Genomic DNA, 26,224 nt, shown 5'->3' on the forward strand with positions numbered 1-26,224 from the left:
ATTTATCTTCAAGCCATACATTTTTCCTATGGTGTTTATTTTATTTAACATCAACTGCATATCATGTTCGTTGTCTGTTATTATCGCGGTGTCGTCGGCGTAACGAATGTTATTTATCGGGAACTTGTTTACCTTTATTCCACATTATTTATTACTTACTACATATACATACTTATATTTATTACTGGTTAAATCAAAAGCTCATTTTAATAAGATGGACAGATTTTAAAATACATATTAGAAAAACAGAAATCTCAATTTAAAAAAATTCGATATTCAGTTAGATTTAAAAAATATATATATTTATATGATTTAATTTCCCTTAACAACCGGGTAAATACTGTATTTTAAAATTAGCTCTATAATAAATGTCATTCTAAACAAAATATGAAAATAAACAAATCTGGTATATCAATAAAACAATAGTGGTTATAGTTTGAATACTAAATTACTAGACATAAGAAAGTCCTACTATAATAATCCTGAAAGAAATGGTAATACATACATCAAAAACATACTACATCGAAGAAGTGGTTTCGTGTTTGAAACAAACTTTTGTAAAGGAGAAGACTGAGAGTTCTCATCAGTCCATCGACGAATCAATGACTAAGTTCAAAGGGAGATCTGCTCTGAAGCAGTATCTTCCTATGAAGCCAGTAAAAAGAGGTAAAAATGTGGCAGCGAAGTGATTTTTTCACAGGATATATATACGATTTCAATATTTACTCGGGAAAAAAATCCACATCAACTACTGTAACACTAGGAGAACAAGTTGTTGAAACTGTAGCCAACACCATACGGTCACCAGATGTGTGTCTATGCTTTAATAGATTTTTCACACTCTAATTTTTTGTGTTTAGGAACCTATATGTCCAATCGGGTAAACGTAGCCAAATTTAGAAAGATAGGAAATAAGTGATGCTGATGTCCAATTTGTCACAGTACAACTGTTGAAATTATCAACAAAAAGCTGAAAACTGAAGAAAAAGCTGAGTTCACTTGTCCAGAAGCAATTACTTTTTACAATAATTTTATGGACGAGTAGATTTCGCCGATCAAAACGTTAGCACATATGATATGGACCGAAAATCTGCGAAATCGTGGAGAAAAGTTTTTATAGATTAGTTATGTACGCTATTGTAAATTCTTGGATTATTTACAAGGATTTGCATAAAAGAAGTTTACAAGATAATACAAAATTTTCACTTTTGAATTTTCTAATGCCACTAACAACAGCACAGCTAATTGAATTAGGAAGATCGAAATCAAAAGTAAAAAGACGAATTAGTGGCCGTTCTGGAAGAATATCTAAACTACAGACACAGATGATCAACTTTGAAGACCATTTGCCACAACAAATATCTAATAGGATAAGGTGTTCACAAAATAAATCAGCAACTCGAACTACGGCTATTTGTACAGCGTGCAATGTGCCTTTATGCAAAAATTGATTTTTTACATCATTCATAAGAAGTAATGTTTTTTTTTGTGTAATGTATTTTTTTTATTTTGAATATAAGTTTGTTTCTTTACTGATGGGATTTATTTATCCCACCATTCAACACTAATGGCACATATATGTAAAATGTCCTTTCTAAGGATACAAGGACTCGCAACAATGTAAAAAAAATCAATCGCTTTGTTAGGTCTCTAGGTATCAACAAATACCATTAAAGTCATTTTAAACAGTTTTATTTAGCTACAATGAAATCAGTAATGAAAGCGTTAAGTAAAGTTTTTGAGTGTTCGGCTAAGTTAATATTAATTTTTTGCTTTCAGCAGACCCAGAGATGGCAGAAGAGGTCCCAAACGACCGAGAACAATCCTCACATCTGCTCAACGACGCCAGTTTAAAGCATCCTTCGAAGTCAGCCCCAAACCCTGCCGCAAAGTTCGAGAAGCGCTGGCGAAAGAAACCGGCCTCAGCGTACGGGTAGTACAGGTATGGTTCCAAAACCAGAGAGCCAAAATGAAGAAGATCCAAAGAAAAGCCAAACAGGACGACGGGAAATCGTCGAGTGATAAAGAAAAAGGTGATAAGGATGATAAAGTTATTAAGCAAGAATCGCCAAGTAGTGAGCACGGTCATTATATGAGTTTGGGCAATTTGGGTGATGGCCATTTTCAAACTTCTAGTCAACCCCTAAATCCCAACGTTCCGTACTCACCTGATGGTAAATAGTTTGATTTTTTATGGTAAATTCACAGTAGCTGGAGGATGAATTATCATTACCTTTAGAACTGTCATAGTTATTGTTTTAAAATTGGCTATTACTTTGAGTAGCATCACTTTTGGTCAGATAGACAAATAATTAAGGCGATTCTTTTAATTATACCTTAAAAATAGTAGTATACATAACTTTAATACTTTTTCGGTGCAAATTATGGTGTCCCAAAAATTACGTCTAATGGGAACTTGGTTCCAATTGTGTTGTGTTGTGACAAGCAACGCCATGGAGGCCATTTTCCCAATATGATAATCCATGTGTATTTCTAAAGCGTATATTTTATAACTCAATGAAACGTTTTTGCTGTTTAATGAAAGGAATGAAAAGCGTGTTATTTACGGAAATAACTTATTGCGTAATTTTTGCGATACCCCATATTTGTTTTTACCTTAAAAATTAGTTTTAAAAGAAGGTACAAGTGTTATATATTTTATATATTATACAGGGTGTGCCACGATAAGCTTACATTATTTATATCGGAAACTACTTAAACGATATTTATGAAAATTGGTTTGTGGGGATTACAAGTTATGACGAACTTAAAGAAAATATTTTTACAGATATGCCACTTTCGGTTATATCGGAAGTGTACAGCAACTTTACTATTTTAAATGAAACACGCTGTATATTGTTGCATTGTTAGATTTTGTATAAAATTATAGATAAAATTTGTATCAGGTATTATATGTTAAAACCTTATATTTCTTGAGTTATTCATCTTTTTTCAAAAATTTTGACAGCCAGAGACAAACTTTTTAAAGTTAGTATCTTATTAATTTGCAATTAAAATATCTTGAAATTCTTTGCACACTAAGAGTATGTAATCTACTTTCAGGAATTTATATCGAAATTTCTTTAAACTTCGAACCCAGTATGTCAATAAAACTGTCTTTCTAACTAAAAGGTAAAGGTTGGAAATAATCTGTCAAGTGGATTCCAAATAAATAAAGGCCTTAAGCAGGGCAGGTCTCTCCCCGACATTATTTAAAATTTTTCTAGAACAGGCTCTAAAACTGTGGAAGCGCAAATGTAGAAATATGGGAATGCCGATTAACAACAATAGCATATACACTTTGTCATTTGCAGATGATCAACTAGTGATAGCACAAGATTATGAAGATATTGAGTATATGACTCGAAAATTAATCGAGGAGTATAAAAAATGGGGACTTGAAATCAATATCCAAAAAACCGAGTATATGTATATCGGCGGGAAACAACAGGACCTCATATTGGAAGATGGAGAAGTTATCAAACATTGCAACACATATAAATATTTAGGTATGATCATCACAAAAGAAGGCAACGTAGACGACACAATCGAGGAGAAAAACAACCAAGCAAGAAAAGCAATTTCCCTTCTCAATAGTATCCTTTGGGATCAATCAATCTCTAATAATAACAAGCACAAGATATACAATACAATCATTAAAAGTATAATTACCTACAGTAGTGAAGTATGACAAATAAAGGAAAGATACAAGAGAAAACTTGAGACAACAGAAATGGATTTCTGGAGACGTTCAGCTGGAAAATCTAGACTAGAAAGAGTAACGAACGACAGAATAAGACAAATTATGAAAGTAAAACATACAATAGTAGACGATATTGGTACCCAACAACTCCGATGGTACGGTCATGTCCAGAGAATGTCTGAAGAACGTCTCCCAAAACAAGACTTGTGGACGCCTCACGGTAGAAAAAAAAAAGATGAAGACCCCGCCTTAGTTGGAGAGGAGGCATCAATAGAGAAATGAAAGACAGAGACATAGAAGAAGACTTATGGATGAATCGAGAGGAGTGGCAACTGGGTATCGGAAGACGTAGGAGAATGTTTTAAACCGATCTATATATAATAAATTGTCTTTCAAGTAGTTGAGGTTCTTTATACCTAAATCTAAAGTTAATACTTTTGGAGATAAACAAAGATTTCAAAAGCGAAAGACAAAAAATTATAGACTATGTTAAATATAAAGTAGATGTGGAAGATATACACTGGTTATTTATTTCATTTTAAATTAATTAATTATTTTATTATTTATAACATTTAAAAAAATAAAAGAAAACAACATAATGTATTAAAAAAATATATATTAACGGCGGGTCTGTAGAAGTGTGGGAAGAAATTTTTTGTTTTTTTTTAAATCCATTATGTTTTTATCTTTTTTAATTCTTATAAGTGATAAAACAATCAATTAAGTTAAAATGAAATAAGCAACAGGTGTATATCTTCGACATCTAATTTATATTTCACTTAGCCTGTAATTTTTTTGTCTTTCTCTTTTGAAGTATATGTTTATCATCAAAAGTATTAATTTTAGGTATAGGGAACCCTAATAGTATTTGAAAGATAATTTATTAATTTTTTCAATAAAGTTATAAAATACAGGGTGTTTCATTTAAAATTATTGACTTACTGGGCTTTGAAGTTTAAAGACATAGCGTATTATTTGTGAACACCCTGTATTTAGAAATTCGATTTCGATATAAATTCCTAAAAGTAAATTACATACTCTTTGTGTGCAACCAATTTCAAGACATTGTAACTATTAACGGATGAGATATTAAATTTGAAAATTTGTCTCTCTGTCAAAATTTTTGCAAAAAGATGAATAACTCAAAAAATATAAAGTTTTGACCTATGGTATTTTTTACAAATTTTATCTATAATCTTATGTAGAATCTAAAAATTCAATAATATACAGGGTGTTCCATTTAAAATAACAAAGTTGCTGTTCACTTCAGGTATAACCGGAAGTGCCATTGTCAAAATATTTTCTTTAAGTTTGTCATAACATGTAATACCTATAAACCAATTTTCATAAATATCGTATAAGTAGTTTCCGATATATAGATAGTGTAAGCTTGTTATGGCACATCCTGTATAATTTACAGTGTATTATTATACTCTTAAAAAAAGTCTGAAAGTGTGCCAGACGGAAGACGGGTAAATCGTTTATTTAGTCGTTGATGCAGATATGGATATCACGGGTTGACTGCTTTTTCGCCAATTCATATCTTTCATCCTTCATACACATTCTTATAATGGAGTGATGACTGTTGCAATAATAGTCGCAATGTCGCAAGGAAACCTATAAATGACGATTTTATAAAAAAATTTAAACATTATAAAAGAACAGTAAAAGCTAACAACATTAAGACAAGCCTACATGATCAAGAAACATAAGGCTGGATGATGACATTAACTTCATTTTTGGGGTTTATAACATTCTCTAAGGCCTTTTGTAAGGCCTTATTTTTATTTCTCTTTATCATCATCTATCAGTCGGTCAGATAGCCAAGCGGGCTGGGCGGCCGGTTCTCATTCGCTTCACTGCGAGTGGTTCAGTGGATGTGAGTTCGATCCCCAGCTCGGTGTACAGAAAACAAAAAGGCTAACGCAGCAGTTTAAAATTCTAAATGAATCTGCGGCTTAGACTAGAATATGCTGGTGTCTGATCAGCCTATGGTGGAGCAGTACGGCAAGAGATAAGGGCTTGCGGCTCGGTGATACTCCTCCATAGATCCCTACCGGAAGGGCGTACCACCTAAAATAGTGTATATGTGTATGTATATCATCTATCCTCAATCGTCTATTGCTGAGCATAGGGCTCCCTTCTTCTAACCCGATCTATCCTGAGTTACTTTTGCAATTTTTGTTAAGTTTGTTCAAGTCGTTCTTGCATCATGTTGGTGATCGTACCGCACTTCTATTGTCCTCAGCCGATCATCAGTCTAGTAACATTTTGGTCCATTGGTTGCTCTTCATTGCCCTGACAAAGGTATTCATTGGTAAATGAATAGCTTTTTCAAACTACCTAAACGGAGATTATATAACTCGAAATCTCCAGCAGATAACTACATAACCATCAGTGAGCGTTACAGAAATGAAGTAAAATATGTAAAAACTTTTCCTGGTGTCGATGTTTCATGTGCCACAGTCTGTTGTTGGCGAAAGCTTAAACGGATAAAACACCAGTGATCTTCTAACAAACTGTTTATGGATTGATTAGAAACAACAGTCAGGTGATTGTAACCATAATTTTGAGAACAACAAACAACAAGAATCCATGGATCATTGGAACCAAATCAAAACGATAATAAGCAGCTTAACTTAAGAAACAAAACGTCAAAATATATAAACGAATAAATAAGGAGATAAGGACTCAAAATAAGCAAAACAAATATACTTCGAAACCCAATGTTTGGAAATTGAAGAGTTAGGTACTTACAGGGAAAACATGATGCATTTATATATATAACAAAATTAATAAAGTAACAGGTCAGTACAAAAAACATATAAATTTGAAATTAAAGAAGTAGTGACAGGACCTGAAATAACTATGGATGAAATTGAACAAGCAATAAGATAAGCAAAGACTAGAAAAGCGACGGAAACGGTAGAAATAATAAAGCTCTTTGCAAGTTCAGGTAAAAGATCTCTCCTTAATCTTTTTAATAAAATTTGTGAAGCTGGTTATTATACTAACGGATTGGCTGTTGTCGAGTTTTGTGATGATATCTAAAAAAGCAAATGTGAAAAGATGTAGTTACTACCAAACCATCAGCTTGATGAACAATGTTTTAAAAATATTTCTTCCAATTTTGTACTCAAAAATGTACCAAAAATCGAAGAACAACTTAGTGACCCATTGTTTGGGTTTCGCAATAACCTTGGAACCAGAGAAGCACTATTTAGTATTCAGGTTATCGTACAGAGATGCAGAGATGTCGACCATCCAGTTTATATACGTTTTATTGACTTTCACAAGGCCTTTGATCCAGTAAAACATGCTGAAATGATAGCCACTCTTCAGCAGGCAGGTATTGATGATAAAGACCTACGTATGTATTAGAATTTCAGAAAATCCAACCGTTGGAAAACATGTAACACGTTATTAATCGGTTGGGCCTCCACGATGCCTTCCGTACTCAAAAATTTATCTGGGCTAACTCCTAATTGGATGATCGATTTTCTTTTAAGGTATGTCATCCCAGGATACTTTTTCTTCGTTTCGCTGGAATCTGAGGAGGATGAGGTAAACGGAGTACTCTTCTTCCCATAAAATACCAGATGTGTTCAATGGGTGAAAGATCGGGATAGCTAGGGGGCCAAGGCAACAAATCATGCAATGGGCCAACCTAACTCTGGCTGTATTTTGTTGCGTATTATCTTGCTGAAAATGTGGTTTTGGGAAGCGTCCATATATAAGGCAAAACATGTAGGTTTATCAATTCCTAGATGTAACGCATGGTGGTCATGTTGCCTTTGATGAACACCAAAGGTGACCGGCTTCCATAAACAATAGCCCCCATACCAAAACTGTAACAGTGTGCAATTTATTAGAAAATTGAGGATCTCATGTTTCACCACGTCGTCTTTTCATCCTCGCACGGCCATCATGTATGCTCCTCAAACAGAATATGAATTAATCACTAAATACAACGTTATTTCATTCGAGATTCCAGTTCATTCGTTCTCTGCAATATACCTGAATACTTCTGCAATATACTTCTGATCTAGCGATAAAAAGTTCACATTGTAATAGACCTTCTATGCCTATCTACATTGGTCAAACAATTGGTCTGATCAAAGCCACTTTATCGGTAAATTGATTGTTTTTGGTCCCAAATTAAACAAACATATTCCTAGAAATTAGTTGTAATAAATTCAGTCTTATTGGGTGTTCCTTTTTCTATATCACTTAGTATATGTTTCAATTAAACTCTTTATTGAATTTTGTGATAAGGATATGTCGGAAATATAGGGTATCATAGGCAATACATACGGTTTTAGTTGCTTAACAAAAGACTTACCTACTTTGATAACTGATATCTCAACCTAATGTCTTTACTTATATGACGCATATATTTTTCATCACATGCTTGTCCAAACTCACTTTTATTCACTACTATGTTACCCTTATTTACTAAAATAGATATGCCTTTAGCAGAAATTATACGCTATCAAGGTAATATTTTCCGAGAATCGATAAAAGCTCTATTGATATTCATATACTTTACAATAGTTGGATTTTAACGCTAGTACTAGTCACTTCATCAATTTTTGGTATCAATAATAAAAACTATACTTTTAATAGATTTATAGCTGATGCGTGGAAACCATACGTCATAATTTTCCACGGATCAAAAAACAGAAGCCTATTATCTTCCTGAAATGCTCCTTGTTGTCAAGTGAATTATGATTTAAACTAGATCAAATTAAAGCAAATGTTGAATCCTACCTTGAAGAAAACACGAATCTTAATCTGAAGATCAACTCCTCAACACACTTGTGCAAAAAGCGGCACGGCAATTTACGCCACGAACTGAACACAAACCAACACATACCAAAAATGTTCTCTTGCACATTCGCCAACTCATTGCTGAAAAACGCCATACGAGGAAGACCTGACAAAGATGTAGAAACAACAAAGATCTACAGTAAATTACCAGTGTTATGGAAGACGACTAAGAAGCTTAATAAACCATACACAACTATCCCTTCCATCCATAAACCAAATGACGAATGGGTACGTACAAGAAAGAAATAAACAAACTCAACTCACGAAAGGGTCCAGTTTATAATTTAATCTCGGCCCAAGTACTAAAATAACCTCTTCGCAAGACCATTACTATGCTAACAGTTATATTTAACCGCATGCTAAACTTATCATACTTTCCAAAAATATGAACATTCGCTGAAACCATTATGACCCTTAAGCAAGGAAAAGAGCCAAATGAAGTAACATATTATCGACCCATCAGCTACTCCCAACCGCAAGCAAAGTTTTTGAAAGATTGCTGTTACAAACGATATACGCCGATTATGAATTTCTACTACCGAAACATCAGATTGGTTTTCGAGAAAATCACGGCACTACCCAACAAGTCAATCAAATAATAAATGAAATATCAAAAAGTCTTGAAGAAAAGAACTACTGGAACGCTATATTCCTAGAAATCTCACAAGCGTTTGATAAATTCTGGCACAGAGGTCTGCTTTGAAAAGTTAAAATAGCACTATTTGGTAACTATTTCCTAATACTCAAATCCTACAAATCAAATAAATATTTCTCTGTAAAATTCAATGACCAACAATTCAACCTCTGTCCTCTCAACTCCCGAGTCCCGCAGGGTAGTGTTTTTCCCCCTACACAGCCGATATACCAGAGACTAATAACACTAAAATCGCTGTAAATGAAAATCCCATACAAAACCTGCAACATCATCTGGACATACTCAGCGATTAGAGCATAAAATGGCGAACAAAAGTAAACAAAATCAACTCAAATAACATTTACTAACCGCCACAACACATGCCCACTTGTAAAAATTGACAATGTAAGAATACCAACAGTAACAGACGCTAAATACCTTGGCCTTAATCTTGACCAACATCTCACTTGAAAGAAACATATCCAGACCAAAAGAAGAGAGCTGACTGAAAATTTCGGCATATGTATTGGCTCCTTGGACGTAAATCAAAACTCAACATCCAAAACAAAATTCTTCTATACAAAGCCATACTCAAACCTATCTGGTACTACGAACTACATCTATGAGGCTGTGCAAAGCCAACTTCGCTGAATATCATCCAAAGATTTCAGTCTAAAGTGCTAAGATCAATTGTAGATGCACCCTGGTACGTAAGTAATCAAACACTTCACTAAGACTCAAAGATTACTTTCATTAGAGAAGAAATCAAATAAGAGTCGCAAAATTAACGTACAATTAACCACGAAAATAAGCTAGTAAGGATATTATTCAACACTGGTCCAGTCACAAGGAGACTAGATAGAACCTGGCCCCAAGACCTACTTCAAAACTAAACCAAAATATAGTAAGGTGGGACATCATTGAATGTCTCTTCGTTACGCTCAAAACGAATAACATATTTACTTAATACTCTATAATGATGTAGATTGTAAATAAACATAGTTATAAAAAAAATTTAAGCAATCGCTTGAGGCTGATTTACCTATTATTATCAAAGTTAATGTATAAATTTTATTACACCTCATAAATTATTATAAAAATACTCTATTTACAACATTTATATTTTTACAGATAACTATCCAGCCCACTCTGGCGAAAGTTTCTGCAGTTCAGATATCTCTTTGGACGACAGTACAAACTTCGATCAGCTGGATGAAGCTACATCGGATACCATGTCTCTCCAAAACCTCGAACTTCAGTCACATTCCCACCACAACGAAGCAGGCTCGACGTCTACGTCGACCTCCATAGCTAATCCCATAGACAAACTCTACCTCATGCAGAACTCATACTTTAGCACAGAACAGTAGACAAGGAGGAGTAGATCACGGGTAAATTTTCTCAACAGGTTTTACACAAGTGTAATTAATTAAAGTTTTACTAATTTGGTCAAATTTTGAGTTCAAAATTACGAAGATAATTTTAAAAACTAGAGTCGTCTCTCGCCATCTTTACTAGTTTATTTGTTGTCATTCGGCTTATACGATCGATACATTCTACTCTTCTATTTCTTACCCAGTCCCTGATGTTCTCTAGCTTGAAATTACGCCGTGTATCTCTACTTCTAGCTCTTTCCCATAGTGTCTTACCATCAATCAAGAGTTTGCATCTGCTGTTTCTAACATTATTTGTGACCTCTCTGTGTCAGGTCGTGTCTCTGTCGCATATGCTATTATTGATCTGATGACTGTTTTGTACTTCTGCCTCGATATTTTTATATATATTCTCCATATCGTTTCATTCAGGAACCTGCGGCTCTATTTGCTCTATTTACTTGGGCGTTTTAGAAAGTTAATACATATTAAATAAAAGAAAAGATAATTAATACACATCCTAGTTTACACCTCGCTTAATATTTATAAAATTAATTGTCTCGTTTAGCAACTATAACGCAGGAAGATTTATTGACAAACTCTTTGTTGACTTATAAAAACTTTAATTAATAATTATTATATTTTATATGGAATAAGAATATTATTCCGTAAATAGAGGCTTAGATTTTATATAAAAGATAACCCACTGAGAAAGTTTATCTTAATCGTAAATATGTAAAAAGTACATATAGAGCGGAGAAAAGTTGAAAACATGAAAAAATGTATAAACTTCACTCGAATATTTTATTATTTACCAAAAGTATGTTAAATATTTATTTATTTTATATTTCCACACTTGACAATTTTCTATTATTTTCAAATTAAATAGGGTGAGACAAATTATGATACTATTTGGTACCTTTCTTATCTTAAGAAAAATGTTAACGCAAGATGTTTCTATTATAAATAATACATTAAGTATTTTAATGTTAAAGAAGTTTTCATTTATTAATAATAATTAATAAATCAAGAAAAGTTAATTTTAAACTAGTCCCGAGGATAAAAGAACTTGTATTTTTTCATTTTCTTCTTTATTTATTAGAGATATAGTCTAAAAATGAACTAGGTTTGTTATTTCAGCTACTGAAACAATTTTTAAATTCAATCATTTTAGTCTATATAAGTTTGATTGGAGAACATTTACAGTACGTCTGCTTCTTCTTACTGTGCCGTACCACTTCTAAGATTGGCGATTAAATCTAGCTATAGCTGCTCGCGCAACAGCGGCTCTGAAGATCTCGGTCGATATTTTACCGAGTCAACGTCGCAAGTCTTTGAGCTAAGAATTTTGTCTTCTTCCTATTGACCTTTTCCCCTGAATTTGTCATTCAATAATCACCCTAGGTATTTTGTATCCGTCTCTCTGTCAGTTATCTCTGTGAGGGCGAAATAGTGAACGCGGGTAGGAGTAACGTCCCGACCTAGTGCGTTGGACAGCTCACCGCCAAGGAGCCTACTCCTCTACAACTCATCATTAAAGTGAGTTTGTACTACAGGCGCACGTCCAGCTTGGGACTAGACGTTTATGAGCTTGCAGTCCTCCGCACAGAGTTATATGCTTACAGTCCTTCACACAGAGGATATATGGAATGAGAGCAGAGTGGTTCCACGTGAGCTCGTTTATGATACTAAGGGTGTTGACCAGTATGACTAATGGACTCATCTTGCTTTTAGCACCCCTATACAGACTACCGACACCTTAAACTACGACCAGGTTACTGTACTTACATTCATTGAAGTAAACCGACAGTTCGCGTCCTGCGTTCGTTTCCGCGGGAACAAGGCAGAGTTCAGGACCCTAGCAGTATTTGGTTAGTCCGTTTCTTTCGGTAAGGCAGATGCTTGGATACGGCCGCCGCTACACAACCGATCCACAGCTTTCTTGTTCTTCTGTATTCTGTTAAGAACTTCGATGTTTGTTATTTTTTGGCCCAGGGAATATCTAGTATTCTTATATATATGTTAAGGTTTTCTATTAAGAATCCAGCTCTCACAACCGTAGGGAAGAATTGGGAATACATAACAGCGCAGCATTCTCATTCGAAGACTTATGTCTAGATCCCACCTGATGCAGGTTTTCATTCCGATGAATGTCTTCCTAACCTGTTCAATTATCTTCCGTCCAATCGCATTTACTATTCATTATTGCACCCGGGTATCTAATGGATTACACCTATTCAACGATTCTGTCACGTATTCAGAGTACAGCTTATGTTTGTAATTTGGAGAAAAGAGTTTCGTTTTGGTGATGTTTATATATATTGCCATAACGTTCGCTATATTCTATAATGGACCATTAGTGGACCTATAATCTAGAATCTATAATCCTAGAACCTATAATCTATAGTGGACCATGTCACCAACGTTGAGGTCCTACAGCGCATGACAAAAGAAAAAGAAGTGCTTAATTTAATTAAACAACGTAAGCTTGAGTACCTCGGCCACGTGATGCGGAACGAAGAAAAATATCGAATTCTTCAACTTGTTATGCAGGGTAAAGTATTTGGCAGAAGAGGACCGGGACGCCGTCGTATCTCGTGGTTGAAAAATCTCCGACAATGGTTTGGGATGACCTCAGCGGAGCTGTTTCGCAGAGCAGTCAACAAAACCATGATAGCCTTGATGATCGCCAACATCCGGACCGGATAAGGCACTGAAGAAGAAGAAGATATTCTATAATGTCGTCTATAAGTTTCTGTAATTCCGGCAGGCTGCTGGCAAGAACAACTGTATCATCGGCATATCTTATATTATTGATTGGTTTGCCGTTGGTTATGATTCCTGCGCTATTACCTTTAGGAGCCTCTGCCAAGAAGTTTTCCGCATACAGATTAAAGAGAAATGAGTACAATATACATCCATGTCGTACACCTTTTCTTATGGCTATCTTCTCCACACTTACTTAATCTATCTTATGCCGATACAGTTCTGTGACGATTCGTAAGTCACTCTCATCTATGTCCGTTGCTCTGAATATCTCTGCTAGTTTCTAATGTTAAATTCAATCTAAAGCTTTGCGATAGTCTATAAAACAGCCGTATATTTGCACATTCATGCCACGGGCTCTATGAGCGAGAATAAAGCCTCACAAGTTCCCTCTCCGTTTCTGAAGTCGCTTGCACTTCTTGTATATATGCGTGTATAAGACGAATGGAGAAGTATCATTGATCAGCTTATAATAGCTGCTGAAGCTCAATGATGAACCACAACATATTTGCCAAGATGTTAATGACTATGATGATGAGGACTCTCAAGAACGTTTTTTAATATGTGAGACATCAAGTTTATCATGCAATAATCATATCATATTTAGATGCATTAGCTTTTTTGAACCTGATGCAACCTGAAGGTATTTTCCCAGTTCTATAGATAGTGTTGAACAAATCTGCCCAAAGACTTAACCGCAAACCTTTCTGTTTCAAAATCTTCGTGTTTCTGGAGCCGGTTTCGCGTACATCTGCTGTTCATTTGTTTGATTTTGTTGCTTCAAAACCAATTTTTCGTTGAACCACCTTATGCTGCTGCGAATGTAGATCGTGTAGCTTCTCGGTTGTTGTCAGCTGCTGAAACTGTTCCTTGACGAGTTTGTTCACATCTCTCTCATCCACCTCCAGACCCATGGACTTTCCCAGAGAAACAATCTCGTCTACCACTGACACTTTGGGTTCCAATTTTTCGAAGACCCTTTCAGCTACAGCCTCAGACCATAGCTTCTTCCATGCAGAGGTTAAGGTCCTTATTGTAACACCCAGCCAGGCATGATCAATTATTCTTAGGCACATCATGATGTTAGAGAAGTGGTCCTTCCAGAATTCTCGAAGGATAAGGTTTCTATTCCCCGTCAACTTAAAACAGCATCGAAAAATGTGTTTGGTGTACAAATTCTTAAAATTAGAAATCCCCTGCTGATTTGTCAGCAAGGTTCAACAAGGTTTGTCCACTCCAAAAAGGATTTCATAGTGACACAAGCCTTCAGATTCGCAAGACGCTTAGATGTAAACCTCAGCTGCCTTGACATTCAAACTTGCTGCCTCACCATACCTGATGACTAAGTGCATGATAATCCCTTTCCTAAAGTTGTCAAACCAGCTCCAACAAGCGAAAGTGCACAGACTGAGATCTAGTCTGAGATGCGAGAAACTGTTAGACGCTGCATATGACCTCAACATGCGGGGCGCATGTTAGGGTCGTGTGCAGCGGTGTAGTAAACCGCCGTGTCCAAAGTAAAACATGAATCGCTTAACTTGTTGTATCTCAAAACACTCGTAAATTAGGTCACCCATATATCTAGGTACTACTGTAGTTAAAAACAGTGATTAATATTTTTAGCAAAACAGTCACACCGTAAAGGTAGAAATACCTAGAAATTACAGGAACATTTCGTGTATCTCATTGGTATCCCCCCATTTCAATTTCTTTGTCTCTATTTTCCATGTTTGTTTCCTTATATAAAACATGTACATATTAAGATAAGGTACATATCAAATTTTATCAAAAATGTCTCACATACCTTATTTGAGAAACACTGACTGAAAAATTCTAGTCACATTTTTGTTATTGTTATATGTTTGTTTTTGTTTTTATTTATTTTTTTTAGAACTTTATGAATAGCATAGTGTATGTTAAAGACATGTTTAAGTAAATATATTTTCGAATCAAATTAATAGTCAATTCTCTAAAAATGTACAGTTCAAAAAATGTAACAATTATAAATTATATCTATTCATGAAGATCTTTTACTATATGTTGGTATTTTATTATAAATTAATAAGCTGATTTTAATATGTATGTTCATTTATTGCCAAGATTCTGTTATTGGGCGTTTTAAGACGTCCCTATCAAACACACAAGTAAAGAAATGAGTACGTTTCTTTTATGTGCCTGATCAACAGGTACTAGAACAGTTTTTCGGCGATAGATGAACATTCAAACGATCAAATGTAAACATACGAAGGGAGTTTTTAGAAGATTTGCCGGATATTTAAAAACCCTCAATTCTCATTTGTATATTTTGTGCTGCGTGTCAATGGATCCCTGAAAGATGTGACGTATTGATACTACTTTCTCTGACCAGATCAAAGAGGGAAAAATGGCATAGCCGGATCACGGGATAAATCGTTTAAAAACCCCTTCGTATATAACTACGCAACAAGATTGTTAAAAATATACTTTATTTTACACATTTTTATATTAAAGATAAGTTGGATATTCTTTTGGGTTTGCAAATTTTTTACTTTATATATATATCTATTTCTTCTTGGTCATAAATTTCAATGGTCCTTAGTATTTGCTCTCCACTTTGTAACATCCTTTATGTTAAAGATTATTTTTTGCTTCATCGGGTTATCATCACTTTCTCGACCAACTCTTTTTTTACTATCCATCCTTATAGTGTCAATATTTTCTTGAAAATGTATATATGTAATATATATATATATATATATATATATATATATATATATATATATATATATATATATATATATATATTCTTGCATGGTTTCTTTACTTACTCGGTAAGGCAAAATGCGTGCGTCGTTCGCACAGAGTGACGTTTCGTTGTGCCGTTCGTCGGTTACGTTTCTGAAAGGCAAGCTGATAGGGCTTGCTCGGCTAACGTTCGTGTGCTTCGTTTAGAGCGGTAACTTATCTCCAGCCTGATTCGATTCGAGGACACGGCCAGACGGAGAATTTGACTGGGCGGTACATCTGTCAAAGAATAACGCAAATGACCTGTCCTAAGGACAGAAATCTCGCGTAGAGTAAGAAATAAGTGGATCCTGATGTTCACAACAGTATAGATGCTATGTACGTTTGAGCACAACCCCTAAATCGCAACCACAACCCCTAGCCGTAAATGCCAAATGTCACGCGTCACGTCAAAATGTCACGTTTTCACGTCAAAACGTTACGTTTTTACGTCAAAATGTCACGCCTCACCCCAAATCGTCACATTTTCTTGTTAAATCATAATCAAAACGTAACATTTTCTCGTCAAAAACACTCGTAACACTTCAAGAGTCAAAACGTCACCTTTTACGTCAAAATGGGAATTTTTTCGTGATGCGAAAAACTTTGCCGTAAAAATGTGACGTTTTGATGAGAAAATGTGACGTTTTGACGTGCCGCGTGACATTTTGATGTGAAAACGTGATGTTTTGACGTGACACGTAACGCTTTGACGTGAAAATGTGACTTTTTGATGTGACGCGTGACGTTTGGCATTACCGATCGGGGGTAGGGGTTCATAGCATATCTACTCACAACCTATTTATAGGTACTAAGAAACGGCCTCTTGAACCTTTTGACTTGAAGAGGTTTCAGCAAGAGGTGTCAGAAAAGTTACTACAGAGATAACTGGCTTGTGGCAGCCAAGGGTTCAAAGCGGCATCGCTCTTTGATCCTCCCATGTCGGCTCCACCTATCATTGTAAAGCAGAATTCCCGTGGACTGCACTCAGAGCATCGTAAGACTGTTTGGTTTATCCCTAATAATGTCTCGTCGTTAAAATAGTAATCCTGCTCAGTGCAAGAGAAACCGCAGGTTCGGACATTTGGTCGACACACTTACTCGAGCGGGTAATGCTGCGAAGCTACCATCCGTTGAATTATGCCGGAATGCCTTTAAGGCCGTATCCTTTCTAGTCAAAGGTGACAATGGCAATCGCAGTTTGCTACGAATTTCGCACGACCCCTTATTTCCATTGAGATTATTGTTTTATGGTGTCATTTTGTGCCATAATTCTAGTAAAATATGTTTGTATAAATGTTTATCTTTAATGAGCGTTTTTACTACAAAACAATATCGAATAAAATAAAAATGTGTAAAAACAACACTTGCGAAAGAAATTTCCTTTAATTTTTTAAAAACATTGTAAAAACTTGTACAGAAAATTTATTTGTGCACTTAATTGAGAAAAAATGTATAATACATGAATTTACTTAGAAAATACAAATTGTAACTGTACATACATTATAATATAAAATTAGTCAACCTCAAATTACGAATAAAAATAGTAAATAATAGAAATGTAGTTGTATTGTTTACTATTTACATTCAAAATGAGTCGAATTATTACTTGTGATGAAATGTTTATGCCAAATATAGGGATTTAATATTGTCTAGATTTTATTATGTATATTTTAAATAAAAGAATATAATAAGTAAGATAATTTTTCTTTTGCCTCAACCTTATTCAGCTACTTATTTTTCTCAATAAAACGATTAAATATAATATTTCATTACTAGATTTCATATATGTATTGACTTATCAGTTTCACTCGATGAACTACTCCATACTTAATCCATCCAATATCAGTAAAGGCGAAATTTGCTATACATAACATAACACGCAACAATTATAGCGGAAACCGAGGACGACTTACAGAGACAATTTCTCGAAAAAGTAGTATAAGTATTGTAAACACATCAAACATGTTTAAGGAACACAAAGTTTTTTCCTATAGACACAAAATTTATTTATTTAACACTTATAGAAACTGACGTGAATTGCGACAAAATACAAAAATTACATAAGAAAGCTCTTCACTTTTAAAACGCTTTTTGATTTTTATCGATACGACACCCGGATAAAAAGTTATAGAATTTTTACCGTCGAATTTATATTAAAACAAAATGGCATTGTAAAAACCATATTTAAGAGTTTAATCAAAAACTGAATTCAGTATGTTATACTTTTCGTGTTTAAAAAACACTTATTATTAGAAATACTAAAATATTTAATTCATAAACACAAACATTGAATTACAAAATTCATATAAACTCATTAAGTTTGATATAGAAACTACCAACAATTGTCAGCATCACCAGTTTCTACCTGAGGAAGACATACTCATGCTAAAGTCAACCAGATCTATATAAGACAGCCAAGTTTTGTGAGAAATGTGAAGGTTGGGACATCTGCAGTGTATGCCTGAAGACACAAGTGCAAAAAAAGTTTAACAGTAAATACAAAAGGAAGGTGTCTGCTAGGTAGACTAAGAAGTAGCTGGTTAGATAAATACAAGCTGAAAGGACTAGAGCGCCATTGCATACTGATGTTGAAATATTTCTATGTAATAATGGAGTATTTGTGCTTTCTTCTTTCCTTTGGGAATAGAGCTAGTATCAAAATTAGACTTTAATCCGTGGAATAAGACAAATTTTGTCTGTGTGCGGAAGAAACAAGTTGAATTAGAGGACGATATTAAAACGGTAGAAAGTTTCACATATTTAGGAGTTGCATTAAACACGAATGGAACAGAAGAAACAGAAATCCAAAGAAGAATAGTAAAGGGAAACAAAGCTTATTTTTCACTCGATCATGTGTTTCGCTCCAAAAACACACACTGGAGATCGAAAATCAGGGTCTACAAAACTATTCTCAAACCAATAGTATGTTATACATGCGAGACATGGGTGATGACAGAATAGACAAAAAGAAAACTGGAAGTCTTCGAAAGAAAAGTCCTAAGAAAGATATTTGGACCTATTAACGAAAACGGAATATGGAGATCCAGGTATAACCATGAACTCTACCAACTGTTCAAAGAGACACCGATCTCAGAATTCGTTAAACTTCAGAGACTTCGCTGGGCTGGATGTAGTAAGAATGGAGACAGAAAGATTGCCGAAAAGAGCCCTAGATAGTAAAATGCAGGGCAAAAGACCAAAAGGAAGGCCACGGAAAAGATGGGAGGATGAAGTGGCACCGGACGCGCAAAATTTGCTAGACGTAAGAACCTGGAGAAGATCGGCGCGGGACCGACAATGTTGGAGGCATATTTTGGAGGAGGCCAAGGCCCGATTTGGGCTGTAGCGCCATTGGAGAGAGAGCGGAAGAAACAACTCAAACAACTTTTACAATTCATCAGGAAGGAAGAAATTACAATAATAATCAGCGATTTAAATGCAAAGATAGGAAAAGGTCGAGTGGACTATATACTAGGTGATTATGGTTTAAAAACAAGAAATGTTAGAGGCGACTGAATGGCTCAATTTTGTCAATAAGAAAACCTGGTTTATGAACACATGGTTTCGATTACCAACCCGTAGACTGTATACCTGGAGGTCACCATAGGATAATAAACAAAATTGCATTAGAAATCAGATCGACTTTATACTAACCAATCTAAGATTTGGAAATTCCATTATAAGCGTTAAAATTTACCCTGAAACAGATGTGCTCTCAAACCATAACCTCCTTGTCTCAAAAATAAAACTGAGGGTAAAAAAGATAATAAAATCCAAAAGTTCTAAGGTGAATACTCAGTTGCTTAAGATAAACGAAATATTATGTGCTGAGGCGTCAACTTGTATAAATCAAGAAATAAACACATTAACATTAGAAATGAAAAACACTGAGAATGTGAATATTATGTCAAGCAAAATCAAAGATTCTGTTATAAAGACACAAAACGAAACTCTACAAAAGAAAGAATAAAGCTGAAAACCTTGGATGACTCAAGAAATACTGGAAATCATGGAGCAAAGAAAATATAGAAACAAAAATCCATATAAATACAGAGAAAAACCATAAATAAGGAACAAAATAAAAGAGGCTAAGGAAAAGTGGATAATGGAAACATGCATTAAATAGAGGAATTGCAGAAAAAAACATGATCATTATAATTTACATAAAAAAGAGAATTTTCTGGAAAATCACGAACAAACACACCTAACTAATTAATTGACAAAAACAATAAACCTATTAATAATCCAATTCAAATAAAACAAGTAAGTATGGACTATATTATATTGAAGATCTTTTCATGGACACAAGAATGGAACCATCACAAATTGATAGCGAGGAAACAAAATCTGCCAGAACCCCTGGGCCAGGGCCAAGACAATTTAAGTGCAATAGCTCTTTAACAACATATACAAATCTGGTGAGATACCTCCTCCTCGTTCCTTGAGCTCTTGGCAGGGCGTGACTCAGTGATGGTAATTATTTTGACTTCATTCTTGACTTGAAAACCCAAGAATCTCAAACAATGTAATGGCCATAGATTAATCAGCTTAATGTCACAACTATTGAAAACATTTTTAAAGGTTATGCATGCAAGAATATTCAGATAGTGTGAAGTGGATATGAGTTAAGACAGTTTGGCTTTCTTAATAGCTTCAGAAGAGTAGAAGCTGTTTTTTTAGTTTTACAACTCTTGCTCAAAAATGTTGAAACCAACAAAATGATTTTTTTGTCGCATTTATAGACTATGAGAAAGCTTTCGACAAAGTTAAACATAACATTCTCGTGGAATGTCTAAAGGCAAAAGGACTAGACAAAAATGATATGATATTAGATGGAAATAGCATGGATGCGCAACAGATAAGTGGAGGTGTGAGACAAGGCTGTGTACTTTCACAATTACTATTTAATATATACTCCAAAGATTTATTATTACAAGCTATTGAAAACTATACAGAAGGGATCAAGATAAATGGTGAAAATATAAATAACATTTGTTATGCCAATGATACAGTCAGCATCGCTGAAAGTGAGAAAGACTTGTAGAAGCTACTAAATACAATTTGTGATATTGGGAAACAGTTTGGTTTAACAATAAACATAAAGAAAACAAAAGGTTATCAGTAGGAGGGATAAAGTCATAACTAGGATCCAGTTAAAAATGAAGATATTGAACAAGTGGACAAAATGAAGTACTTTGGATTCTGAATTACTCTAGATCTAAATCCAAAATAGAGCAATCAAGAGCAGCCTTTTTGAAGAAGAGTAAATTTCTCAGTAAACAAAGTTTCAATCTATAAATCTGATATTGTATGGTAAAATGTTATATCCACTAAATTCTTCTTTATGGTGTCGAAGCTTTGACTGTTAATGTTGACTTGATGAAAAAGCCGCAAGCTTTTGAGATGTGGATTTTTAGAATTATGAAAATACTATGGACCAATCATATATTACAAATGAAATGGTGTTGCACAAAATGGGAAGAGTGATGGAAACTTTTGACCAACATTAAATGAATAAAGACAGCATATTTGGGACACATACTTAGAAATGTGAAGTACGAGTTAGTGCAACTGATTATGAAAGGTAAAATAGACTGAAAAAAGGGACCTGGTAGACGACAAATATCCTGGCTGAAAAACATTCCCGACTAGACTGGTTTGAATACACAGATGTTTTTAAGAAAAGCAGAAGATAGAGACGAATTTGCAATGGTTATAGCCAACCTTCATTAGTAGAGTTGGCACTAGAAGAAGCTGAAGGAATAATTAATTAACATACCAGATGAATATCTATATAGATAATATGATTTTGTGTTTATGAAAGTAGTGATGTTAACTTCAACCACTGCTTTCCTAAACAGTCACAACTAATAGAGGACATATACTGTATTACATGATTCTTAACTTAAAACAGTGGTAGATTGCAACATTTATATTTGAAGCACAGATATGTAGCTACGTAGGGTAATGAATGATTATCAACTGATATTTGGAAACATTGATTGGTAAATTGTTTACTTTGTTAACATCAGTTTATTAGTTCTCTAGGGTGGCAAATTCCATCAACGTTGATATTTTGAAAACTTTAATTTATATTATTTGAAATCATCTCTAAGGTGAAAGTAGCAAGAACAGAAAGGAGACTGTATCTAACAGATATGTAAATATTGTATTAAATTTTATACCTCTATCACTCAAAAAATACAATATGAATTCTAAAATTAGTTTATTCTGTAAATGCAGTTCGCAGACACTTAAAAATACCTTAAAAGTAATGCTTAGGTACCCTAGTATAACTTATCTAGTAGGTGCAGAGGCTTCTTTTCGAGCTGCATCTTGCAATAGTTGTGTATCAACTTCATCTGCTGGTAATTGAACATATCGAACCACAGATCCTCTGATAAAACAATTTTTGACTGACAGCTAAAAAGGAAAATATAATTTGATAGCATCATATAATTGTCCTAAAATTGTTTTTAATGTATTTTAATTACTATTTTTATTGGGAATAATTTGGAATCAATGTTTTGTATTTTTCGAAAAGTCTTATTTTAAACTAAATTGTGGCTTATTCCTAATAAAAATATTTGCATTAAGATGCCACAAGAAAATAGCTTCAGAACAATACTATATTTTAGTAAATTACTTACCATGTGAGGATATTTATCTGTATCCGTTACACTTATATCTGTTAATTTTATATTTAGATATTGGTCTACAGAGTGTAATGTTCCACATATACTAAAACAAATAAAAATATTTACAATGCTCCAATTTGCAAAAAGCCGAAAGTATAGCTATACCTCAAATCGTTTTTTAGTTCAACAACAACGTCTTTTCCAACTAGAGATTTGAAGAATGAGTAAAACAGCTAAAACATAGAGAACATATTTATAATATGTTATAACAACTATTATATTATATTTTATCAAAAATATATTACCATTTTGAACGTTAATTTAACGAGCGAAAGCAAGGTTAGGAAAATATTTATCTGTCAATCTTTAGTTCTCTAGCCAATATTGCGGCGCGACCTGCTGGTTACAATCGTTACAAATTTATATTTGTAGAAGATTTCTTCTTACGAGATAATTGTATCATAGCATTCAATGATCATAGTATAAAAATTGTATTCCTAAAAAATTCATAATGTACAAAAATAATTTATATATAATTTATTAGAATCTACAATTATTTAATCTAGTCACAAGTCTTCTCAATTCGTAATATGTAAGAATTTTAAATATTATATTTATGTATTTATTTACATTTTTTCTTCTTGACTAGATCTTGACTTGAATACCCAAAAGAAAAAGAAGTGGAAGAAGGAATTTGAAAAATCATTCAGTTTAGAGGAATGTCGGCTAAAATGACAGGATGTTGTCAACATCATTTTTTTAAACAATAAAAAAGAAAAAGGTTATGTGTTGTTCTGTTATGCGCCAAAGTGAACAAAGATTATAATAACTAAACGATTTTAAAATTGCAAACACACTTAATTATCCGGGCTACTACAGCCACGGTTAGTTTTAAATGCTAATGATATAGTAAACAAAGAAAAAGATGGCTTCAAAAGAAACTACACCAACCACAAAAAAAGTGAATAATGATTTAATAACACCTCATAGACTAACAGTTTCAATATTGATCAAAGGTTTTTGTCTCTTCAGAGATGATGGTAAGTTCTTTTTTTATTTTTTGGGGGTTTTAATCAGGTAATAAATATATTCCTTTTCACATGCTTCATTTGAAATCATTATTATTTAATGCAACATTAACTGCCACATATAATCCAATGAAGTTTATAGTACCATTATTCTTATTCTAATTGTAATTCTTTACATGTTGAATTAATATGATTCCGAAACTGTTTCTGTGTTAGTCCAGCATTTGAGGCTTTGGCAAGCAATTCTAAAGAATATATTTTTATTATAGCCTATTAGCAGTTTTAAAGTTGTTTGTATTTTACTTTAAATTTTAACACTTAAGAATAGCTCGGCTACATTTGTAAAAAATCTAAAGTTTAAGGTTTTAGAAGTCTATGCTATATGAAGCCCTTAGAAGTCAAGGGATCTAAGTAACAAAATCAACATTTAGAGAAAACTCAAGCCAAAATCAGAAGATTATTGTAAGAGGGAAAATTAAAATTGCATCATTGTGACCATGTAAGAGGGATAATCAGATCTTTGTGTTTTATTGCCAATAGCGGAAAGTATTACAATATTGGGTTATTGTGAACATAGATCCTTTTATGTCTTATTAATTTTGTGAGAATGGAAATGCTCAATGTGCACAAAAATACATAAATGGTTTTATTATTATTTAAACAACTATTTTGTATGTTCTTTTTACACAACAGTATTAAAACAGAAAATATTAGATATTGGCACTTTAAAACTATTTGATTGCTGTCATCTGTGTCATAAATGTTGTTATCAAAGTGATTATCATCATTTTCATTGCCTACAAAAGTACATTTGTTTTGTGAGATAGGCTTAGGTAAAATTCATGGTATAGCAGTGGGACAAATTACAAGAGTTTCATCACATCTTCATACTTTGTGTATTTAAGCTTGGGCTTTTTAACTACCAATTGAAACATAGCTGATAAGGAACTCTACCTACTTACTCATTGTATCTTCATTGGCAATTTTTGATAAGGCATAATACCCTCTGCTGATGTTGTCTTATAAAAAAGAGTGTCTGGGTTTGCCTTTTCATAATGCAATATCCGCATTCCTGATATTCCTAGCATATTTTTCTGGAAGTACTGATTTAGTAATTGAAGATCAATAAAGTCTGCATCCATTAACTTAGTTACATTAAATTTTCTACTTGCTAAGACAGCCAGATTTATCCAGTCTTCTGGTACATAGATATCATGTTGGTTCTTCTTCTTTTTAAGTCCTATTATTCCAAAATCTTGATCACATTCTTTGTAAGAATGTCCAGAGACTGGAAAGTGATGATCAACAGTTTCAATTTGGGTATTTTTACCAATATAAAGCTAAAATTTGACAATTAGGTGACTTTTGTATTGCCTTTCACAGGCAAATTTTAACAAACAAGAAGCTTTCTCCTAGCAGCCTCTACCTGCCTGTCGTTCATACCACATATTTGTGTGGGCGGTTTCACTTGTTGTTAGGTTGTGAATATTGTATGTCCAGAGTTAGAGCAAATAATAGGCAAATCGGTAAGATAGTTTCGAAACAAATTCAGATTTCTGCTTTAATCTGGAGCCTTCTAAAAATTGCAAATTTGTTTCTCGTACTCATAATTAGTTTTCACGTTAAGAACGGCTATGAATAACTATTCTGATGAGACTTTTTAAGTCGAAATACGTATCAATAGATACATAGACGCTTTGAACGTGAAATCAAATCTTTTCTGTCTTTTTCATTTTATTCGGATCTACTCTGTATGAGTACGAGAAACAAATTCGTTAGGATTTCTGCCTAGATGAATAGACATGTCGTGGAATGCAAATTTTAGATTCCCCATGTCTCTTTTAACATCTTTATCATCGTCTGGTCATGCTTTGCAATTTTTAGAAGGCTCCAGATTAAAGCAGAAATCTGAATTTGTTTCGAAACTATCTTACCGATTTTTCTATCAGATGTCGCTATTGCGTCCATAACTAAGCCATGTTATTGTTGCTTCTAATAAGACAGAGATGATTAATTTTCACGCTAAGAACGGCTATGAATAACTATTGTGATGAGACTTTTTAAGTCGAAATACGTATCAATAGATACATAGACGCTTTGAACGTGAAATCAAATCTTTTCTGTCTTTTTCATCTTTTTCATCAAATAATAGGCCTTTGAATTTATCACATAAGGTGTTGGCATCATCTTTTGCAAATCAAAGCATATCACAACATGACTGTCATTCTTTAATAATTTGCACTTTATTTTAGCTTCTATAGCTGCCTCTGCCTTCTTTAAATAAAGTTCTTTTCAGCTGCTTACTTCTTACAAGGCTTGCAGTGGCTAATTTTCATCTGTAACTTGTCACAAGTGACACAGGTGTCAGTGTGAGGTCTGTGGAAGCTTAGATTGAATTTTGTTTTGAATATAAATCTGTTCAAGCTTTCGTAATAATGCAATTACCTGGGTCGCCTTCACTAGCGAAGTATCCATCTCTAAAAATA

General features: G+C 33.8%; 3 protein-coding genes across 6 annotated transcripts in view; 2 read left to right on the plus strand and 1 right to left on the minus strand.

Moving 5' to 3' along the window:
• Positions 1-22,162, plus strand: part of LOC140450290 (LIM/homeobox protein LMX-1.2-like) — a 62,582-nt gene extending 40,420 nt beyond the window's left edge. Inside the window, exons 5-6 of one of the 3 annotated variants that reach the window (XM_072543831.1) lie at positions 1,780-2,174; positions 10,299-22,162. In XM_072543831.1, the coding sequence (XP_072399932.1) occupies positions 1,780-2,174; positions 10,299-10,537 (634 nt within the window). In that variant the 3' untranslated portion in view covers positions 10,538-22,162. The remainder of the gene's footprint in view (positions 1-1,779; positions 2,175-10,298) is intronic. The other 2 variants (XM_072543833.1, XM_072543832.1) reach the window with 2 other exon arrangements.
• A 121-nt stretch (positions 22,163-22,283) lies between these two features.
• On the minus strand, positions 22,284-23,168 carry LOC140450292 (U6 snRNA-associated Sm-like protein LSm2). Its single transcript, XM_072543835.1, has 4 exons — positions 23,016-23,168; positions 22,876-22,943; positions 22,723-22,813; positions 22,284-22,495 (listed from the first exon to the last, which is right to left on the minus strand). The coding sequence occupies exons 1-4, from the start codon at positions 23,016-23,018 to the stop codon at positions 22,370-22,372; spliced, it is 288 nt and encodes a 95-aa protein (XP_072399936.1). The 5' UTR covers positions 23,019-23,168; the 3' UTR covers positions 22,284-22,369.
• A 249-nt stretch (positions 23,169-23,417) lies between these two features.
• Positions 23,418-26,224, plus strand: part of ida (anaphase promoting complex subunit 5 ida) — a 57,668-nt gene continuing 54,861 nt past the window's right edge. Inside the window, exon 1 of one of the 2 annotated variants that reach the window (XM_072543817.1) lies at positions 23,418-23,750. In XM_072543817.1, the coding sequence (XP_072399918.1) occupies positions 23,636-23,750 (115 nt within the window). In that variant the 5' untranslated portion in view covers positions 23,418-23,635. The remainder of the gene's footprint in view (positions 23,751-26,224) is intronic. The other variant, XM_072543818.1, reaches the window with a different exon arrangement.

Source organism: Diabrotica undecimpunctata, chromosome 9 (assembly GCF_040954645.1).
Source record: "Diabrotica undecimpunctata isolate CICGRU chromosome 9, icDiaUnde3, whole genome shotgun sequence".
Taxonomy (NCBI): domain Eukaryota; kingdom Metazoa; phylum Arthropoda; class Insecta; order Coleoptera; family Chrysomelidae; genus Diabrotica; species Diabrotica undecimpunctata.

What these genes read in the sequence shown, in the direction of transcription:
- LOC140450292 (XM_072543835.1), bottom strand. An exon ending in GAACTAAAAAACGATTTGAG is followed by an intron (nt 22,814 to 22,875) that starts GTATAGCTATAC and finishes TATTTGTTTTAG; the next exon opens with TATATGTGGAACATTACACT. An exon ending in CAGATAAATATCCTCACATG is followed by an intron (nt 22,496 to 22,722) that starts GTAAGTAATTTA and finishes TTTCCTTTTTAG; the next exon opens with CTGTCAGTCAAAAATTGTTT.